This window comes from Alosa sapidissima, chromosome 7 (genome assembly GCF_018492685.1).
Source record: "Alosa sapidissima isolate fAloSap1 chromosome 7, fAloSap1.pri, whole genome shotgun sequence".
Classification (NCBI taxonomy): domain Eukaryota; kingdom Metazoa; phylum Chordata; class Actinopteri; order Clupeiformes; family Clupeidae; genus Alosa; species Alosa sapidissima.
In genome coordinates, this window is record NC_055963.1 from 16,959,805 (window position 1) to 16,982,341 (window position 22,537).

At 43.4% G+C, this 22,537-nt stretch overlaps 2 protein-coding genes across 15 annotated transcripts in view; both read right to left on the reverse strand.

Annotated features, from left to right (window-relative positions):
* The window catches only part of kdm5c (lysine (K)-specific demethylase 5C), a 30,406-nt gene extending 14,565 nt beyond the window's left edge, over nucleotides 1-15,841 (reverse strand). The window contains exons 1-11 of one of the 8 annotated variants that reach the window (XM_042097516.1): nucleotides 15,744-15,826; nucleotides 15,525-15,646; nucleotides 12,218-12,365; nucleotides 11,756-11,833; nucleotides 11,146-11,268; nucleotides 9,291-9,461; nucleotides 7,287-7,421; nucleotides 5,033-5,089; nucleotides 3,765-3,888; nucleotides 3,290-3,555; nucleotides 2,118-2,276 (exon numbers count right to left, since the gene is read on the reverse strand). In XM_042097516.1, coding sequence (XP_041953450.1) covers nucleotides 2,118-2,276; nucleotides 3,290-3,555; nucleotides 3,765-3,888; nucleotides 5,033-5,089; nucleotides 7,287-7,421; nucleotides 9,291-9,461; nucleotides 11,146-11,268; nucleotides 11,756-11,833; nucleotides 12,218-12,365; nucleotides 15,525-15,646; nucleotides 15,744-15,746 — 1,386 coding nt within the window. In that variant the 5' untranslated portion in view covers nucleotides 15,747-15,826. Of the gene's footprint in view, nucleotides 1-2,117; nucleotides 2,277-3,271; nucleotides 3,556-3,764; nucleotides 3,889-5,032; nucleotides 5,090-7,286; nucleotides 7,422-9,290; nucleotides 9,462-11,145; nucleotides 11,269-11,755; nucleotides 11,834-12,217; nucleotides 12,366-14,045; nucleotides 14,538-15,428 lie in introns of those variants that run through there. The other 7 variants (XM_042097515.1, XM_042097518.1, XM_042097517.1 and 4 more) reach the window with 7 other exon arrangements.
* A 702-nt stretch (nucleotides 15,842-16,543) lies between these two features.
* Nucleotides 16,544-22,537, reverse strand: part of iqsec2b (IQ motif and Sec7 domain ArfGEF 2b) — a 92,219-nt gene continuing 86,225 nt past the window's right edge. For 4 of the 7 annotated variants that reach the window (XM_042096878.1, XM_042096883.1, XM_042096881.1 and 1 more), the window contains exon 14: nucleotides 16,544-22,363. In XM_042096878.1, the coding sequence (XP_041952812.1) occupies nucleotides 20,876-22,363 (1,488 nt within the window). In that variant the 3' untranslated portion in view covers nucleotides 16,544-20,875. The remainder of the gene's footprint in view (nucleotides 22,364-22,537) is intronic. The other 3 variants (XM_042096879.1, XM_042096884.1, XM_042096885.1) reach the window with 3 other exon arrangements.

The window sequence follows — 22,537 nt, forward strand, 5'->3', positions numbered from 1 at the left end:
AACCACTGAGAGACTCGAAGCCGTGTATGTCACAACGACGCTAACCCAATGCTGGCATGTGTCCAAACATGGCCAGATGAAACAGTGTTTGTGTGTGTGTGTGTGTGTGTGTGTGTGTGGCCTTTGATCCACAGAGATCACAAACCGCAAGAAAATGTTGGCTCAGGAAGTATGACACAACCACATGCACCAACAACAAGCCCTTACAAGCTGCGATCTGCTTTAAGGTGTCTTCCTGTTAAAAGAATGCCTTTCCTTGACACTGTTTTCTTGGTCTAGTGAGTTCAGGATCTGGGCTATGTAAAGCGTCTTGAGACCATTTCAACTGGTGCTATATAAATAAAACTTAATGAAATGACTCGTTACTAGGGTTGGGTATCGTTTCAATTTGAACGATTCCGATTCCAATTCCGATTTCTTATTTCGATTCCGGTTCCTAACTATTCTCGATTCCGATTTTTTTTAAAGGCAGGGTCAAAAAACGTTTAGGATATTTTAAATGAGCTAGCTAACCAACGGTCTTCCTCAGGGTATCTGCACATTTTCCAACATCTAAATGAAAATTAAGACTATACCACGACAAAAAGATATATATGACTGTTTACGCAATAGTTTTTTTTTCCTACTAATTTTAACCCCCACCCCATTTTGGATGTCTACAGAAGTTACCAAATATATTTTGGCGAAAGAAAAATAATTGTGTGTGAATTACCGTCACAGCTATAAATGCCCAATTTTAGGGTCTGGGCTGCTTGCTTTTGAAGCTGGCTGTACATATTTGGTTTTGCTTACTACTGAGGCTGACTGTTCTTCACCTGTGTCTGTAGTAGCCTAGGGCTACTTGCCAAAGACATGTGCACTGGACTGGATTCCCTTCAATATTTTTTTCAAAGTTAGACTAAGCTATTGTATTAGCTATTCTAAAACATTGTAAATTGACTTGTTTTAAATTAATTAAGAGACAGGTCCTCCTCGCATGATCCTGCTGAAAACTGCTGGTTTCATCTAAAGCACGCACGTATTATGAACGCACATATTTTTTTTTTTTTTTTTTTTTTTTAATGTAGCAGTCGCCGACATTCAAAAAATATGCGGTTATATTTCACAACTTTTGCGAAGTAGGCCTAGCCTACTGGGAAACGCTGGCAAGCAAGCTGCTGGCAGATATTACAGGTAGGCTATTATAACTTAGACAGATATTTTCTTCCCTAGGCTAGGCCAGCAACACACGCTGGAAAGATGCAAACAGATCAACTTAACATATACAGTATTTCCTCCTGATTGCGAAGCACTGCACATAATTTGACCAGCAGTCTTCGTGTCCATAGTTTGTGAAACGATGCTGCGTCCGAGCAAAGACTTTAGATGCCAAGCGCAACTCCAAAAAGGAGAACAAATGAGTGTCTGGCTTGAGGCTGCGCCGGACGCCGGACAGGGCTTTTAAAATCCATATGTCCGGCCTAAATTCAAACATATGGCCAACCTATCGCTAACTGGCTTACCAACTCTTTCTCCAGCTCATTCTACCATAGGCTCCCTCATTCCACGTAGGCTACCTGTCTATCTCTCAGGCCACAGCTACACCACGAAAACGTCAGGCATATTATTTTGTACATAGGCCTACTGTATTATTACCGTTTTCACACCTTTAACCAAACCCGTGAAAAACATCTTCACTCTGCAACCACTACACTTCCTCCCGTAGCCTAATAGCCTAGTCACTTATACAATTGCGTTTTAAATACACGAAACTGGATGGAGACATCACTCGCTCTCTTGCACTCGCTGGCGGTCCCATACGCACATTTTATACCTCTCTTTCGAAAATTCAGTTGTATTTAAGACTTTTTAGGGATCCGCGGGAACCGTGCTTTCTGAATGAAATAGTCTGACATTCTCCATGAATTTTAATTCTATGAACTATGCGCTTCTTCGTTGGTGTTCAGCCGTTTCTTCTTCCGGTCGGCGGACTGGGAATCGAAAGTAGGAATCGAAATTTAAACTTTTGAACGATTCCGGGAAAATCGCAAAGATAGTCCTGGTTCCAACCAATACTCGATATTCGATACCCAAGCCTACTCATTACATGGAAGTGGAAATATGAGTGTGATTCTTACCTCGGCCACACACTTCGGACATCGCCAGTTGCCCTTGGGGGGGTCTGTGAGGGGGGGCAGGAGGCAGAAAGTGTGGTAGTTGTCATCACAACCGTCGCACAGCAACAGCTTCTCGTCGTCGTCGCCACGACCACACATCCGACACACAAACGAGTCCACCTGAGGGGAGGATCAAAAACGGAGTGAGACGCAAAACAGAGGGAGACTAAAGAGAGAAAGAAAGGAAAAGAGAATGAGGGAAGAGAGAAAGAGAACGCAGAGAGAAAGAGAATGAGGGAAGAGAGAAAGAACGCAGAGAGAAAGAGAATGAGGGAAGAGAGAAAGAGAACGCAGAGAGAAAGAGAATGAGGGAAGAGAGAAAGAAAGGGAAAGAGAATAAGGAAAGAGAGAAATAACGTAGAGAGAAAGAGAATGAGGGAAGAAACAAGGAGAGAAAGAGTATGAGAAGAGAGAGAGAGAGAAAGAGAATGAGACAACTGGAGAGAGCCAGAGGGGGTTGATATCAGGAGGAAATAAAGTTTTAAAGCTCAAGGTTCGACTTAGACAATGGTGATGACAGGAAGTATGACATACAGGTAGACAGACAAGGCGATATGTGTAGGGCTGCACTGCAGCTATCGATTCTTTTTGAAATCGAGTATTCTAGCGATTATTTCATCGATTAATCCAGTAATCGGATAAAAAATAATTTTGCGTTATTAAGTGCAATTTATTAATATGCACAATAAAATGTCATGCTGCAAACTAGCCCTAGTCACTTCAAAGTAAATTAATATATGTTTTATGTAGATCTGTGTATCTGCAGCATTTACCAATATTACCAAATAACCTCCCCTACAAAAAATAACTGCAGTTTTTAAAGTGTTATAGTACAATAAAGTGCAGTACCTTAGTATTTTCATGTCCAAAATACTGCATTTCTGCAGTAAACCTACAGTAGGCTACTATGCAGTACAATACAGTTTCCAGTTTTCAGTGTCAAAAATACTGTATTTCCTGCATAAGAACTGCAAATATTTCCTCAAAAACGGCAAAACTGTTTCGATACTCAGAAAACTGCAGTTTTGACACTTGTATGAATTGAATGCATGTATCTATGCGTGTGTTCATGCGTGTACGTGTGTATCTGTGTGAGTGTTGAGCCACTAGCCCACCTCCTGAGGCACACTCACAAACTGTGGGTTGTTGATGTTGCGCCTGAGCCTCATGGTCATCTTGGTGCAGGGTTCGTCTCCCCCGGACTCCTCCTCCTCCTCTTCCGGCGCCTCCTTCAGGCTCACGTCCCCGTCCGCCTCCTCACGCTTTACCTCCTCCTTCACCGTAAGGCTGGGAGGGGGCACCGGGATGTTGGGGTCCCCCTCTGAGACCCGCATCTCGCCGGGCTCCTCCTTAACCACGGCCCCGCCGTCACGCACCGTCAACGTCTGAGGCAGCTCGTCTGAGGGATAGCGGGCAGGTTTGATACGGTTTGGACTTTTGAGTTGACTTTCACCATTTCAGCTTTGAGCATGTTCAAGTTTTCAGGAAGGCTTTAGTTTAAAGCAGAAACTCTTAATTAGCCTCCAAAGGGGGAACCGTATTTGATTACTGCAGCAATAAACACATATATATGCCGAGACACACACACACACACACACGCTTCAGTACCTTTCTTGCGGGTGCCCTTATCTCGGGGCACCAGGCCGAGCCCCATCATCTTGGGTCCGGCTCCGTAGATCTGCAGCTTCTTCAGCTCAGGGTTCTTCTCGATGTCCTCCTCAGTGGGTTCCGGCTGGAAGAACACAGAACCCACATCAGGAACAGCAGGTGGAGCAGGGACCAAGCTAAATCTGACAGCTACACCTAACCTACACCCACGCTCAACACTGGCCAACAGCTAGTCTACATCTAACTTCCACCCACACTTAACACTGACTAATGCTGATAAGTCTGAATGAGTGTCAATCACTGGGAGCTGAGTCTATAATGATATAATATCCTGTCAGTCAATGTCCGTTTTTTAATTTGCCATCATTGGATCATCTGTGTTTATGTGAAAATCGTTACAGGCCTGTTTGCTTGATTTGTGTGAATGCATGACGTGACTATTCTCCTGTCCTTTATTGTCCATGCAGTAGGTTCTAATAGTTCCAAAGGTTGTAATGGTTCCTGAAACTTCTGACCCTGAGGTTCCTCCACAGAGATGCACTCAAACAGAAGGGCACCACAGCAGCTTACAAAAAACAAAAGCGTCTGAAGCAACATGTGACTGACACAGCAGCAGAGGAGCACAACGGGGTTAACAGGGGGAAAACACAGACCAGCCCAGGAAGCAGCCCCAACACACACACACTCAAAACAAACATACACCCCACTCTCTCATAAACAAATGTACAAGCACATCTTTCGCTCGCTCGCACACACACACACACACACACCTCTCTCTCTCGCTCTCAAGCACTCGCGCACACACACAAACATCACGAGGAAGCAGTGGTGTTAATATCAGTGCTGTTCAAGTTAGGACAAGCAATGGCTGAAAGAGTCAGAGAGAACGGTGGGTTATGAGTAGGGTGAGGAAGTAGTGTGTGTTTGTGTGTGCGCGACCAAAGACAGCAGACAATCACACCAACACAGATGCTATGAGGGACAGAGGACAGGACTGCATTATCACCAGCTGACACACAGCAGCAAGTCGTGAATGGAGCCACTCTGATGCCCCAAACAATGGACAGACAAAGAGGAAGTAGGGGGTGCGGTAGTTTGGTCACGTCAGAGCGAGACGAGAGGAGAGGAGCCACATGGTGGAGGCTGGATTAGTTCAACTCTCAGAGAGAGAGAGAGAGAGAGAGAGAGAGAGAGAGAGAGAGAGAGAGAGAGAGAGAGAGAGAGGATATGAAAGAAGAGAGTTAGAGAGTGATAGAGAGAGGCAGTACCGAGGAGATGTGTTGAGAGCCTGTGGTGGGGGGGTGGGGGTTCGGATCTTCCGCACCCTGCATGGGAAGACAACAACAGCAACAATGGACTGAGAAAAAGAAGAGAGAACTGATGGAGAGAATGGACAACAGAGGGAGAGGGGGGAAAAGATGGCAGAGAGGGGAAGGAAAAAAAACGACGTTTCTCGACAAAAAGATGGTTTAGGGATAAAGACAAAACTGGAGAAGAACAAAAGAGTGTGTGTGTGTGTGTGTGTGTGTGAGAGAAAGAGAATGTGTGTGTTGTTGACAATGACAAGGACACCTACATTTCATTAACATTTGCATTCACTGAGGGGGAGGGGGAGATTAATTAAGGGCACATATATACAGTTGAAATCCACACACCGACATCACACAAGAGTTGGCATAGTGCACAGAGGAAGTAGTCCAACTGTTGAGATTTTCCTTGAGCTTTAATGTCCATTATTAGGGCCAAGAAAACTGATGGCTATTTAACTGTTTTTATTATTTGATTTAAATCTCATTTGAACTCACTGATCACAAACAAATGACCTACCAATTTAAATGGGTTTGCAGAGAATATGGATTATTGTGATCAATCACCTCAAGAGAGCTACATATTCTCCATAATCTTCTTAAGAGCTAGATAACTCTGGAAGAGCTGAGGGACATTTTGTGCACTATTCAGTCAGGCTTTCATCTGAGGCAGATTTACACTAAATAATATATTCCAGAGTAATCATTGAGATTCTACAAAAGCTCCACAATTACACAAGCCCCACTTCAATTGCATGGCTCTACCACACAAGAGACACATTGTGCGAGTGAATCCATTTGGCCAACCAATACTAGCTAATGGAGGATACACAAATGATAGACATGGGAAGCAGACCGATAAAGTCAACAGTGAAATGGTGGAGACAGAAGCCGACTATGGATTCCCATGGTGATGATCACAGCACAGATGAACATGGGCGTGGGAGTGAGGAACTAGAGAGGACTATAATAAAACTGAAACTACATTTGTAAACATACAAACGTATGTACTGGATGTGTGGCTGTGTAGTTTTTCTTCCAGATACTTCAAATTAATATAATATGTGGAATGCTCACTTATTTTCCCTCAAATGTCAAGACAGTGTTACTGTCAATGTGTGTGTGTGTGTGTGTGTGTGTGTGTGTAAAAGTGTGTAGTGAGCGAGAGCAGAGACAGAAGAGGATGGAGCAGGGGACAGATCCACAGGACAAATGCATTTTGGAGAACATTGCAGCACATAGATAGCAAAGCATGCTGGGACGACTCTGGAGTGCATCATCAGCGCCGGCTGATGAGAAGCGTGGGCCAATCAGATGGCCAGGAGAGCAGTGAGGGGGAGGACTCATGGATCCAGCAGAAGCATACCTATGCATCGGCATGTTCACCCTGACTTCTACATCTTTAGGGTTGTTATTGTGAGAGACAGAACAAAACAGCTAAACAAACAGCTTCCTCTTATTATTGATACATAATAATAATAAACTTCACAGCTAATGTTTTAAAAGGTTTCACGACTAAAAGGAAAATCTATTTAGATGCAATCTATTACGCAGAAATGAAATCCCTGAGTTTTAAATAACATGTGTGCTTCGTAATCTGTAGTTTTACAAACCTGACAATCCTGATGTTGTGTAACTAATTGAGCAAGGGTAAGCTCACCCTAAAATGACGTGTGGAACAGGCTAGTAATCAGATCTGCTTCACATCTCTATGAAACCTTGAAAAACTTGGAATCGGCATAAGATTGGAGAGTCATATTTACAGAGTGTAGACACTTTGTTTGGGAACATACTGTAATATCTACATTTACATTTAGAACAATACATTTTAAAGGGAAAATAAACTGGATATGTTAAAGTAAATTCATTCTGCCTTTAGGTACATCTCGTGTACAGCTGTGATGACACCTAGACTGCATGGAATCCACCTATGCTTAGGTGGATACTGACCCGTTTTAGATTGTATTAATTTTAGTTTAAATCTGATAGTTTAGATTTAATTCTAGTTACATTTAATTTATGTTAAATGTTATTGTTATTCCATAATGTCATCTTAAAGAAAACTACATCACAAGACTTCCTTTGACAACTTTGAGTTCACAGTTTCATGTGCAGAAAAAACAAAAACAAATGAGTGAGGGTTCTGTTAAGGGAGCAGCTAAATGGGAGGGCCATTCAGTGTTCCATCCCCATAGTGAAGGAACATGTCACTCACCTCCGGCTGCAGCCGATTGGCCCGTCGTCCATAGCTGCTCATCTTGGAGGGCTGGACGGATTGGCGCAGGGGAATGGAGTGGGGCTTGTACTCCCTGTCCACCTCTTCACTGTCAAAGGGCCGCGGCTTACACGTCTGACCAAGAGCATAGAAGAAAAGAGCTTGGATGAGGGAAACGATAGTGAGTTTCACTAAACACAACACTTTTTTTTTTACTTCCTGGTCTGTAAGGAACATTTGCAGGTTCCGATGTTTTAGTCAGCAAGATCATCTGGCTCACTCTGACACATTCATTGAAGCAAGCCCAGTCAAACATGTCTCAATCTACACACACACACACTTTCAAAATGAAAATGTTTGGCAAGTTTGAGATAAATACTATGGGTGTGAGGCGATTAAAAAAATCAAATTAATTACATACTCTGTGATTAATTAATCTAAATGAATCCGCATGCATCCATTTTTTCTATGAACACATTTTAAAAACTATTTTGGCAGACGAGTGAATCAATGGAGAGTTCAACGTCTCTCTCTTTTATTATAATTTCCCCATTTCCAGCGTAGTGCCTGGTCAGATTTTTAGCATGATAAATGCAAATGATTGTTTCCACTCACTGTCAATGACATGTGCAGTACCTTAACACCAAGGTAATGTGTGGTATACCGTCCATGATTTTGTCCTTTTTTTGGCCATTCAAACATGTAGATTTTATTCACATAATTACTATGTTGTTGCCTTTTCTATCCAGTAGGTGGCAGTCCAGGATAAGAAATAGAGCAGTTCAAGTAGTCGAGTAGAAAAAGATGAAACTAAATAGTAGGAAAAACGAGACAAAGAAAAGCAGCGTACAAGTCCGAACGGAAATGTAATGTGTGAAGTTATTGGAATTAAACGTAAGAAATAAATGTAACCACCTTCAACATACTTGTGAAGTTTAGACATTTTGTTTCAAGTGTACAACAAATGTAGTCGATTTAGTAAGGGAGTTGGTCGGTTAGTTAGTTAGTGGGTCATAGGGTAGGCCAAGTAAACAATACGGCTAGCGGCTAGCATTATTATCATCAAGAGGTGTGCTAACTCCGGATTGCTTTGCATGGAGGTGATACTTCAGACTCGACGAATTCCTATGGTAGGCAATGGAAATTCCTTACTGCAGAAATAGTAGAGAATGATACTCCTGTCAACAGGAGTGGTCTAGGCGTTTTTTTAAATGTAGACTAAATGTTTCATTCACAGGACCTAGCAGTGCTCTCATCTGCCTCCTTCAGTCGCAGTAGCCAGACTGCACTGGGTCAAATGTCACTACGAAATGCAATTAATCAGCGTTCATTTTTTTTTAACACATTATTCTTTCTGCAATTAATTAATCGAAATGAATGCGCTCTTTTGACAGCACTAAGAAATACATATATTAAATTCCTCATGAACATCCTTGTCAGAGGCTCAAAGATGAGTCACCATGCATCGTTGCTCTAAGTAAACCTTGAGGGGTCTGTCTGACACTTTTTTGTCCCTGGGTGAGTAATGTGCTTTTGGTGTTTACTCAACCACTGTGACCTCACCACTGGGGGGGGGGGGGGGTAATATATCGCCAAAGGACGAGATGTCTGACACATTACACACACAGCACTTCATAAACCATTCAACCGTGTCACGTCTGTTTACAGACACACACCCCAGTTCAGTTGCATGGCTCAACACACCGCAAAACTCTGTCTGAATCTATGCCACTTAGGGCTTCATTCATTCGTTTGCTCTCAATATAGGTCACCAATGGTGGTGCATGAAACTGAATTATACATTTTAACTACCCCTCCCAGTGGCCATGTCAGTTTGTGTAAGTGCATTCCCCAACATGCCACTCTCCCTCTACAACCGCATGCACTGTAGTGTATATAGCACAAAATTATTTATTCAAATTCATATTCAAAGCATATTCCAATTTAGTGCAATATAAATGATGACAGTGACGGAAAAAGAGAAAGGAGAGAGAGAGGCGCTACCGGTAGGCTGGCGCCAGACTGGAACATCTCAAAGGGGTAGACGATCCTCTCGTAGTGCGACCTTAGGAGGGAGCCAATGTTCTTGCCCGGGGGGTACCCCAACTTCTGAGCCACGCGGGCCCATCGCCGCTCCTTACTGACCAGCTCAAAGCCCCCCTCTTCCGTAACGATCTGCAAGACAAAGACACACACACACACAAGACTCACTTTAAATCAATGGCAAGGCCAAGGATCCTGTCAATGACCTCTGTGGCAGACTATAGCCATGCTGTCCTGCATAGACTCTGTCAACAAGGAGGAGTCTGGGTAATGTAGTTTAAACAGCTTTAACCAAGACTGCACCATTTAAAATCCTATCAGTACTCCAGCTCATATAAATCAGCCAGATGGGCAGAAGCCGCAATGTTGATTTGAACTGCATGTTTATTTTTCCCATTAATGAGTCAGTGTGTCTGCCTTCAACCTCTCTGCATAGTATTGATAAACACATTCCATCTTTTGTGTATTCATTAGGGGTGTAACGGTTCATGTATTCGTATTGAACCGAAACGGTACGGGCGTCACAGTTCGGTGCATGAATTTACACAGAGAATACACGGTATAAAAATACATAAAACTTGTGTGCGGATTAATTAATGTAATGCGCAATTACTGTTAAGTACGAGAGTTCTTTAGCGACACCTAACGCTAATCTGTAGCCTCGCCTTAGCTCTGAAGCTCTGATTGGCGCCCATGTTATTTTTTTCTCAGGTCGTCGGTCGAGTCAGTCAGTCAGAGATAGCAGCACTAAGCGAGTGGTGGCGACCCACAAGAGTTGGAGGATCCGCTGGTCTCTTTAAGATCGCAAGTTTGAGAACTTCAGTTACAGTAGTACAGACGAGAGAGTGGTGGATAAGATGAAACTGTGTGTTGGAGTTGTGTGTCAGCAGTTGTTGGGTATGTAAGTGGAAATATATCGAACATGCTACACATATTCGAAGCCATCACCCAGATGATGTAGGCTACCAATGACTGAAACGAAAAAAAAAAAAAAATACAAATAGGGCCAAAACCTATGGCTTAAATTAAATTATTTCGTAATGACAGAAAGCTATGTAAATCACGTGGTAATTACCTTTATGTTAGGGTAACTTGTAACTTCTCACATGAGGAGATGGTAGTGTTAAGTGCATAGACAGTAAAAGAAAGTGTCAATGCTAACCAGGCTAATAAACAAATCATGCTATGGTGAGTTAACGTCGAAGGGCAAAGTCACGTGACTTGTAGTTGTAGTCTGTTTATGAAATGAAAGGAGCAATTTCGTTTTTTTTTTAAAGGCAAAATAGTGTGATATTTTCACAGTTAGTAGATTATTACTGTACACACACTGAAAAATATTGAGGCAAATTGTAGACCCTTCCATATACAACTAAACACGAATGTTGAAGGTCTTGCTTAAGTGGATTTTTAAAAATCATTATTCTATGTAATTCGCACTTTCAGAAATAAGAGATGCTGTAGGCCTATTTTCAGTTTTATAGCCGATTGTCTTATTTTGTTTACAAGTTATAGATGGAGTCTGGGTACTTATTGTACTGTTTAGCCTACATCTTACACACTTCAGGCTGTTGCAGATAGCTCGGGGAAGAGACTGTATGACACTGGGTGGTACAGCCTAAAACATGCACAATAAAAGAAAAAAATTGCTTTTTGCATTTTTGTTTTGCTTTTCCCTCCATTGTACCGAACCGTGATGTCCAAACCGATGTATGAACCGAACCGTGACTTCGGTGTACAGTTACACCCCTAGTATTTATGTGTGCTCACGCAGCGGATCACCATGATCTCTCTCCATCTCTGCGTGTCCAGACTGTACCTTTGACAGGCTGTAAAGGTCCAGGATGCGCCTCTCTATGTTAGGAATCTTGAGGGAGGACGCCTGAATCTCCCAGAATTTGGCGATCCGGTCCAGATAGTTGAGCTTCACTCGCGTTTCAGCCTAGGGACAGGCCAGGAGGGGAAAGGCTCATCAGGCATTTGCATTCTCTCACACACAAACACGTGAAATCTCCCCCATACTGGCACTGGCGTGCGCGCACACACACACACACACACACGCGCGCACACACACACACACACGACATCTGTCATCAGTTTTACTGCTAGAACATCTAGAGCAACACATGTACCGCGCTTGAATATGCTTAGGTTTGTTTTTCCATCTTAGTAGGGTTATGATAATTTTAATATGATAATTTTAACTGTATCTCTCTAGCATTGGTTAGCTTCATTTCCTCAAATTGGTAGAAGAAATGTGAAATGTTTACAATTTACTGCTTGGCCAAGTGTACTAGAACAATAGATCAAAAGTATTCAGAAAAAAAAACACACTTCCTCGAAGATACTGTTATTGTTTTTTTAAGGAGGGCAAAGGAATGTACACAAGATACACATAAACCAAAAATAAACAACGATTCGAGACAGACCTCCAGCTCATTGAGTCTCTGTATTCGGGGGGTGAAGCGAAAGTTGTCAACCTCAACAGCAAATGGCGGCTGCCAGTCCTGGGAGAGACAAACACAAATGATGAAAGAGAAGAGACATCATATGATTCAGGGATGGTGCAGTTTCTGGTGCAGTGAAGCAGGAAGGACTTCCACACAAGGTAGTCTGCTTCTGATGCATCAGTACCGAACTCAAGCCCACACGTGACATTTGCAACAAATTGAGTTATTTTGCATCTAAAAACAGACACCTCATCAGAATGTATACCACAGGACTACTGTATATTAATTGAACTGTTACACTTTCTTTAAATTATATGGTACCATGTATTTTTACTGACCGTGGTCAACCTGATACTGATAATACACATGAATGGATACCATACAGAAAACAATCAAAGGAAAACAAATAAAACAACAACAACAAAGATGGTCTGAGCTTACAGCAGGTGGTCTGATCTTGCAGATTCCGGACTTCTCTGCGATTGGACGGATCTTGGCGATGTACCCCAGCGGGTCGGCGAACTCTTCCCATGACGGCTCGAAGACTGGACACTCTGGCGGCGGCACAAACTCCTCGGCCTCCATCGCCCTGACAACAGAGAAGTGCCACGTTTAAGGATCAGTTAGCCTAGAAGTTAAGAGTTCCAACGTCCCGCTACACAATTGCTTGTTTAGCAAAACATGACCCTGATCTTCCAGCTTGGACAAAACAAAAAAAGAAGGCAAACATGATCATCATAATCTGATCACCTTAAAATAAATTCAAGAGTAAAAAAAAAAGAATTATTAAAAAGATTCTTTTTTTCAAACAAGGCAATTAGCTACATCAGAGAATGCCATCATTACAGACTAGCGTAGCGTAGCACTATGGCCAGTGTCTCTGGTTTAGGGAGGAGGAGAGCTGCACTTAATCTCATACAAAGACTGAGCAAAAGGTAATCCCCTAAATTAATTAGCTGCTACCTTAATTTGCCAATGTAGTTCAAATGAAGGAGATTTAGTATTTAGAAAAACTACATTCTGTCTTTTTTATGCTGACAGGCCTTCAGACAGCACAGGCCTAGAGGGGCGAAGGAGAAAGAGAGCCTCATGCTAAAAAAGGGAAGTTCATAGGCATCTGATCACACACTGATAGAAAACTAGAGAACGAGGAGGGTGTAAAGGCAAGCATCCAAGATGTTATGTCCCTACTGAAAGTCTCTTAAAGCAGATTCTGAACTGAAATGTTAATCTGAAGTAGTCAACTCGCTGTTACCTCTAAACATACGCTGTGCTGACTAGGCAATTTGAATGTGATTTAACAGAGACCATAACAAACAGGAAGGCAACCCAGATCGAAGACAACTACGAAACAAACCAGCATGTGATCTGACCCGAGCCTCCTTTGACTTTCCATAGAAAGCTGGGCTTGACAAAGAACATGTAGCTGCAGCAAGGGCCAAGTGATTTAGCCCAATATAACTTTAGTATAACAACTTCTTACACAGTGTCTAGCAAAAACATGACCACCAACTACTGTAATTCATGATTACTCAGAAAAGGTATAGCTTGACCCCGTAGGCCTTTAACAGTATCCAAATTCCAGCTAACTGAGTTTTTCTAGCAAGGGCTACATATGGACATAAGGACTAGTGCCTGGAGCTTAGCATGAAAACAAAGCTCTCCACCCTAAATGTCAGCATTTCAAAATTAAAATGCATTTGAATGATAGCTAGAGCCCATAAACAACAACATCCTTGATTGGTGTGAGGAACAAAGAAGAAAGACTCACATGGCCAGAAAACCTGGCTGATTAGTCTGTCAGGCCATGAACTGTACTAAAAACTTCTAGCCATACCAAACACACATTCAAACAAGAACCACTTCACCATGACAGCGAAAAAGGCCAAACAAAATGTTTAAGTTCAGTTCAAAGACTTCTTATTCAACCCAAATACCTCTTCCAAACCTTGGTTACGGAAAATGGGGGAGGGGCAAGACAACATTGTCTATTAGAGGCCCTGACAGTCATCACTTCAGGTACAAATTATTTAATTATTCCCCAAACCTGTTAGGTAAACCTACCAGGAACGTTATTTATGTTCCTAAAGGTCTGTTAGAAGAGATGTATGCACATATCTCAAGTGATTAAATAACGCCGACCGGATGAAAAGCGACCATAAATATATCAACAGAAGTAGCAAACAACACAAACATCTTTGAGTTCAGCATAGCAATCTTATCATCCACGAGATTGCCATCAAGAAAGAGAGGACAATATTATACGTACCCCAGGCAAAAAAGCCAATGTTTCGTTAAAAGGACGAAATATCCAAACAAGGCCTAAGCTGACAAGCGGATATTCTCCCCAGGGCCCGAATTCATCGACGAAAGGCCGCCTCTCACATAAACACAAGGGACGCCATGCATATTCAGCCTTAAACTGAGCCTTTAACGCTTTCACACACGCAGTATTCAATAATGTCATAAACGCATTTAAATAACGCAGTTTGATATAATACCGTTAGCAAACTATAACCGACTACGTTTGGAGATGGGCATTTCTCCTGCCCATAAAAAAAACCCCGGATGGTTAGCCTTATGCAGGTCAGGGTACCTCTGCACGTACACAAGTTCTGAATAATGGTGAGCTAGCTATAGATCGAGTCTAGCATGAGCGATTCTTCTGGTGCCAACGATAACTTCAGTATTTAGCTATGTAAAAGGCTAACTAATAACTAACGAGTTATTCGACACTTAAGTATCCTGACATGCATGAGAAATCCAGTTTTAACACTAACGTTAGTTGCCTAATATTGGCTGAATGGCTATCTAACATGATACCTGGTTCAACAATGGGTCAGCAACGCTAATAAGAAAAACGTAATGTTGAATGGTTCAAGAGCTACGGTCCTAACTAAGTTGTAAGTTGGCCTGTATACCTCGTGTGGTTATTGGCTACCTACCCAATTTACGTTATTACCTTGATATTCACTTACAAAATTAGCCAACGTCCAAATTACGGGCCTAGCTTAGTTTAAACTCCTTGTCTAGCCATAGAAGCTACCCTGACTGTCAGACCGGAGTCCAGTCTGTTTTGTTAGCTAACATTAGCTTCTTGTTGCTAGCTAGCTAGCTAGCGAAGAAAGGGTAGCGTTAAGTTAGTCACGTTACTTTATCAAGGCTAATTAAGATAACTTTGTGTACCTCATATAAAACCTATGTAACACAAACCATCACCAGAATGATGACAGAAGCTCACACTTGCCACTATGTGATACAACACCCGTGTAGAGTGATTAACGTTACATGAGATTATGTAGCTGATGTTCCTCAACTATTCCCAACGTTTACGAGCTTGCTAGCAACTGTCGTTATCTTTGGTCTGTTGGCCAGCTAACCTTCTAGCTTTGTGTTATTGTTTATACAAAACCATTCTCTAGCTAGCCACCAATGTTTCTTCAAATGAATCAGGCAAGTTTCCACATGTAAACAACGCAGATAGGCATCACTTGCCCAGTAGGCTCTCGTTATACCTGTTATCACAAGCCAACGAACGTTAGCCCTGTAGCACTATGCCAAGAGTTTATCACACGTTAAACTGTCTATCCAAGCTAGCTAATGTTCATATTCCCCATTTTAACCAATGATAGCTTGTGTGCTGATGTCTTACATGCTGTAAAATAGATGGTGCTTCGTCGGGGTACTTCTTCAGAAACGACAATTGTTGATTCGGAGTTAATAATGACACAATCTGATAAAATATGACCTGGCTGGTCGGTGTCTTGAATGGCCACAGGGTCTATTGTTCGGCACTGGGTCACTCTCTGGGTGGCTGCAGTTCTGCGGCCTCCTCTTTTCAGCCCATCCCAGCGATCGCAGTCTCTGTGTCTATTCAAAGTGTAGAGTCGTTGATAAGATCCTTTGTTAGGTACACTCCAGTTGTATTTGGTTCAATATATGATGTGTTTAATTTAATAAATCACACCATGAAGTTAACAGTAACAGAGGTTCAGCTAGCTTGTTAGCCACCGTTCATCCTGCCTGTGCTACACGCCATCTTAGTTTCATCACTGCCTAAGCACAACCCCTACATATACTGATAATCGTTTGGGAAAGCTTGACTTGACTGTGTATTGGGAACACGTACAACCATCCCTCCACTTCTATAGTTCGCACTAATTTATTTAACAGCTATTTTATTTTTTTGTAGAAAATGCATGGATACACAAACATTACGTATTGATTTAAAAAGTCAGCACGCCAGCAATGGATAAAATATGCTGGTGCCATAATATCACATTATTTCTACAATGTGTATTAATAAATGTGACGCGGAGTAATAGTTGTTGTGATTTTGCGAGAAGTAGGACCAGTCACTGAATTTGCGCAGAAGTGCATTTGAAGGCTGGTCTAATTTTAGATACAGTCGAATATAGGTTAATTTCTCAGGTTTTTTTTTTTTTATGCAAATAACTTGGACCAACCAGCCTTTGACAACATACTTCACTCTGAAGTTCATATAGGAAATAACACGGTGGCAAATAGGCAATGAAAATATTTATTTAAAAATGTAATCTGTTGAAGTCTTTCCTAATGAGAGAAATCAATGGGATGTATTTTTTGTGTCAAATTATGTTTGTTGAAGTCCCAGAACAGAACTGAAGACGGGGCAGGTTACGGCTGCTGATAAAATATCAGTAGAAATGATAATGCTTTAGTCAGTGTAGACACAACTTCACACTTACAAGACTTTTAACCAACAGGGGAATAATTTTCTAGGCCTAGGCCAACATAAAATAAGACTTTATTTAATCCCACACCAGGGAAATTTACTTGTCATCAAATCTAAACCTATAAGCACTCTATAAGAAATGTAATTACTGATACATTTTATGAGTACACATGGCAATAAACTTGAACTTAATGCTATAACTACTTGATCTTGTACTATTGCAATATATTTTTTATCCTTGAGCCTAGATATCTTTGGTAACCATAACCATCTATAATGATGGGATACATTGCATTTTGTTCTGAGAAGTCAGTGGAAATCAAAACAATATTAAAAGTTGAATGGATTAGTTGGGTGAGTGGAGTATTGAAAATGGGATAAAAAGACAAGCATGAGCCTAGCAGTTATCCACAGCAAGGACACTTTATATTTCAGAAGCAATAAATATTAACATTATATTCCTCTGTATTCATTCCGTTTTATATTGTATATACAATTGATTGAGTCATATACTTGTTATCTGCCATAAAATAGTTAAAACACCTCTCATGTACACATTCTTACACAGGATTAAAGTAACAATGGACCTTCCTTATCCTGTGTACCAAATAAATGCAATTTTCAAAGAACACTCCCGTCCTCTCACATAGGCACATACAGTACGTTGACACGCACACAAACCTGAAATACAGACAGGAAAAAAGTCCATTCCATCGTCAATATTTAAATAATATTACCAGATAATATATTTACATTCAGGTCTATACAACACACTTGATGCAGTTAAGTGCAGATGTTTTTTTTTGTCTTCATGCAATAGGGTTCACGGGAGAGGACTAGGACGATTTTTATATGGGGCTCTGGGAGTGAACCTATGGGCTCCCTATTTATATCAAATCCATCCCGATTCAAATGTATCCTTTACTACACAGAGGGCATATGTCCTTCCCAATGACATACTGTAGGCTATAAATCATGTGAATGCAAGTATCTGGATATGCATGAGGTGACATTGCCTGGAAAGTCAGAATGTTATATTTATACTATATGTATTGAATAAGTTCACACAAAGCCGGGGCAGGAGAGAGAATGTCCATCCAATCAGATAGAAAAACCTTCTCAATCTGTTGGTCCAGAGGCAGTTTCATACTAACAATATGAACATGTGCTTACAACTGGACCTTAAACATTCTTAGAAGGAAAAAAGGGTGGTGTCATGAGACTAGGCAAAGTCTCCATGACAACAAGCAGAAGAGATAATTGAGGCAGTGTTGAGCCTCTGAATTCACACATGTGCAAAACCACAAAACTGCATTAATACAGTAAGTATATATATATATATATATATATATATATATATACCTGTATTTGGCCGAGAGGAAAGGAAAAAGAATAAAAATAATAAATAAATAAACAACTAAAAATGAAATAAAACAAAACATCCTCTGTGCTTGCACACACCTAATGTAACGGCAAGTGACCTTATGCACAGGACTCCTGATAGAGTGGCATGGAAATGCAGTTGCTGCTGATGCTGCTGGTTTTGGGGCCTGATCTTACATATTCCATTATGCTGCTGGATTTGGGGCCTGATCCTACATATCCCACAATCTGCTGTCAGGCTGTTCAAGGTCCTAAGGAACCTATTTGCAACTATGGAAATCTAAAGCAGATATTGCATTCCAAAGGGACGTTGGTCCTGTGAAAAGTACATGTATAACAGTTGCATGTAGCAGTTAGTACCATCATAACTTTTGTCTGACAGACATTGGTGCTTTGGAGTTTTGTATAGTGGTAGTCCTTTTATATTTTCAGTGAGACAACAGCACAATTCAATCGTGTGTTCCCTTATTAAACAAAATGAGGATCTAGAAAACAACATAAGAAACAGCTTCCCTTCAAAAAAGGACATCAAAAGAGGGTCCAGGTTGGCACAATACTCAAAATTGAAAAAAGAACAAAACAAATACCAACAATAATATCAACATTTAAAATGGTCTCAGCAAGATTCATTGTTGTCAATATCACTCACCAAAGAAAATCTAAAAACTGTTCACACCTCAAACACACACCTTCATACTTCCATCTCTTCCCAGAAGATTGAGGGTTTAAATATATATATAGCTATTCTTTATAATATTTATAACATCTTTATAATTTGTAACTGGCAAGAACAATAAATATATTTGACAATAATAAAATTTATAAGAAACATTTATATACTGGCAAAAAATATCTCAAGAACTTCCTCAAAAATATTATTAGCATTGTCAATGCAAAGTTCCTATTGTGGAATGCATATGAGTCCCACTCAACCACCAGAAAGAAACCTGTGTTAAGACCTGCTGGCTTTCTCTACAGGCATCTGTGGAAGAGCATGGAGGAACACTGGAGGAAAGAATCAAAGGGAATGGAATCAAGTGTTGGAATCACAACAGAACTGTGTGACAGCACCAGTTCTAATGCCAGTCTCTGGATATAAATGACATTTTCTATTCAAGGGAAGGGGATCGGGGTGTGGACAGACTACTTTTTTTGTATGACTCATGATGGTGATACATGTTTCCTTATAATCTACCACTGATTGGTTCTGGGAGATGCATCCTTTTCCTTCCATAGCTTGGAGGATGAACACAAACAGTCTCCGAATCCTGCTGGCTGCAGTATGGGTTTTTAAAGGGACTGAGGCCATGGCAGTGTTATGAAATACTGGGTTCACATTTACACCCAGGTCATCCAGAAAGGACAAATATGACAATATCAAGGGAAAGTCGAGTAGCATTACATATCAGAGCAGATTTTTTTGCATCTGGAAAATACCTGATTGTTTCACATGGATTCAAAAAAAAGTTCGTAAATTTTAACATGTGCTGGGCTGAAGCCTTAATATTTAGGGAATTATATTAAAAACGAAATAACAGGATTCTCATGGCCACCCTTTGACCCATAACAGCAAACAACTGTTTTACTGGTGTTGATTATAGGAAAACAAAACTCACTCGGTGAAAGACCGATATAGCAAATTAATTATATTTAGCGAACATTCCAAAATGAATACCCCAGACACACTTCACAAACTCATTCTGTTACCCGGGTATGAAGGAGGGGTCAAAGAGTGAGCGATTCACTCCATTCTGGTCTTCAGTCTTCTGCAATCTGGCTGAAGTTTGCCCAGTAAAGAGTATTTGTCTGCAGTGCAGGTCCTTGAGGAAGGCTGATAGTCTGTTTTAGGTATGTCTGATAAATGGTACGTCATGCAGGAGCCTGTGTCGTGTGCATGTGGACCCTCAGCATCAGTTATATGGCTATACAGACATTTCAGGAATGTGCCACATACTGGTTATGTGCACACTCATTTTGAGTGGCTGTGTATGCACACACACACACACACACACACTTGTCTGTATCAAGTGTGTACTAGTCATCTTGCATCTATGCTTTAAATCTCATGTTTACTTTGTGTATTTATCAACCTGTAATAATTCAGTGGCAGTGGGAAAAAAACTCATGTGACATATTCTTACATATTGCATTGCGACAACAGAGAGGTATACTCTTGATGGAGCGAGAAGCCCTCTTTACCTTTAATGTGATAAGTGTGATGAAGTTGTCCACCATACAAGCAACTGAATATGGCAATGTGCCAAGGCACACATTTGCTAAGTGCCAGCCACGTCACATTTGAAGCATAATGCGCTCTATTGTTTAAGGTCTGTGTAGCTGCGGTGTGCTTATACTACACTGTGCTGCCAACACACCTGGGAGCAGTCAGTGGCAGATGAAACTACCCTTGAGACTGTATGTCTATACCTACGTCTGAATATTATGGTCTGTTTTGTCTCAGGAGTGTGCTTCTAAAAAAGGTGTGTGGGGCTGTGCGTGTGTATCTTTGAGAATGAGTGCAAGAGTTTTGCAAGAGCATGTTTTTGGATTGTGCAAGAGCATGTCTCATCATTTGATACTGTGTGTGTATGTGTGTGTGTGTGTGTGTGTGTTTGTGTAATTGTGTGGAATAGTTTGAGGTGTATGTATTTTAAGTGCCCGATTGTGCTTGTGTGTATCTATGTACGTGTGTGAGAATGTATATGCAAGTATGAGTCTATAGCTGTCCTTATGTATGTGTGTTTTTACTCATGTGTGTCTTTACTCATGTCTGAACGAACTGTGTGTGTGTGTGTGTGTGTGTGTGTGTGTGTGTTGTCAGGCGTGGGTTGTCAGTGCTGCAGTCCGGTGCTCCTCTCCTCTACACCTGTGGGAATCGCAGGTGGAAGTAGCAGAGTCTCAGGAGGCTGCGTTTCTTCTTATTGGCTGCTGCGTTGCTGCTGCTGCTGCTGCAGCTGTCTGCCCTGGCCCTGCCTCCCTCCTGCGCCACTCCCTCCATCCTGCTAATGGTGGCCGCCTGCCCATGATGCCCTCCCTGGTGCCCCTGATGCCCCCGGGAGGGCATCAAGCGCACCATCTCCCTCCCGTGGCTCACACCACAGTACTGATCCGGTTGGTAGGTTTGGACTTGGAGCTGCCAGTGGTTCCGGTGGCCCCAGGCCCGGTCGGTGGTGGCGGAGCCGGCTGGGGCGGAGGTGGGGGGGCAACGGGCTGTGGCTGGCCTGGGTGCTGGGGGGGGTGTGGGGACAGAGGGGAAAGCGGGGTAAGGGGGGTGGAAGGGGGGGGTAAAGGGGAGTGGGGGGGGGGGAGGGGGGATTGAGGACAGTGGAGGGTACTGGGGCAGATACTGGGCGGCCTGGGGCGCGTGGTGGGCAGTGACGGAAGCGGACGGCAGAGCCGGTGGCGCCTGCTGCGAAAGCGACGGCAGCGGGGGGCGGCGCGCCGAAGACGAAATGTGGCTGGTGGACGGGGTGCGTGCCGGGGTGCGGCGTGTGCACGTGGGTGTGGGAGTGTGCGTGCGGGTGCGGGTGCGAGTGCGAGAGCGTCAAAGGGAGCTTGCCAGGGACCCCCACCGCCACCGCCAACGGCCCAGCCCCGCCGATGAGCCCCCCTCTGGCTGCCGAGAGTGCGGGAGGCGCCTGCGTGTGGAAAAGGGCAAACTGGGGGTGGTGCGAGAGTGGGGAGTGAGGAGAAAGTGGGGGAGGGGGGCAGCTCGCCGCCATGTTCGCAGTGACGTAGCGTCCCTGCAACACCAAAGCATGCTGGGACAGCGGCGGATACGGGCCGTGCGAGGAGGCGGGGTTGGAGAGGGGCCTGCGCGGCAGCGTGACCCGCTGCAGCGTGTGCGCGTGTGTGTGCGCGAGCGTGTGTGTGTGCTGTGCCTGGCCAGGCGAAGGCACCGTCTGCACGTGGTAGCGATGGTGGTGGTAGTACGGCGGTGGGGGCGGCTGCCCAACCACCACGTTGGCGTGGCAGTACTGCGCGTGCAGCGCCTGGATCTTGGAGGGACCCCCCCCATCCACCGGGCACAGGGCCGTGGGCGACATGGGCGAGGCCGACAGCGGGGGACCTCCGGTAGAAGGCGGCTGCACCGGGGCCGGGTAGGGTGGCCCCGGGGGGATGATAGGCGGCACGGGGGGCACCTTGGCCCGCTTGCCCCCAAACAGGGAGCCCAGGAAAGACCCTGCGCCCGTCAGTCCAGTGCTGCTGCTGCTGCTGCTGCTGCCCCCCCCTCCGCCACCCCCCACCCCCACCGACGCCGACGCCATCGAGCAGGAGGGTAGCGCCGCCGCGCTGCTGTTGGAGACTAGCCCACCTCCAGTCACCCCCCCAGGCGTGTGTGCGAGCCCCGGCCCACCCCCCATCCCCATTACTCCGGGGCTCAGGATGGGGCGCTGCGGCCGGTAGTCGTCCAGGCCAAAGCTGCTGCTGGGGAGCACAGTGGCTACGGGGTAGCGCTGGTGAGGACGAGGGCTGCTAATGATGGAACCCTAAGAGAAAAGAGAGGGGGGGTGGGGGGAGGGAGGGAGAGAGAGAGAGAGGGAGCAATAGAGGAAGAGAGAGAGGGAGGGAGTGAGGGGTAGAGAGAGGGAGAGTGAGGGAGGGAGAGAGGGAGAGAAAGAGGGAGATAGAGAGAGAGAGAGGGAGGGAGGGAAGAAAAGAGA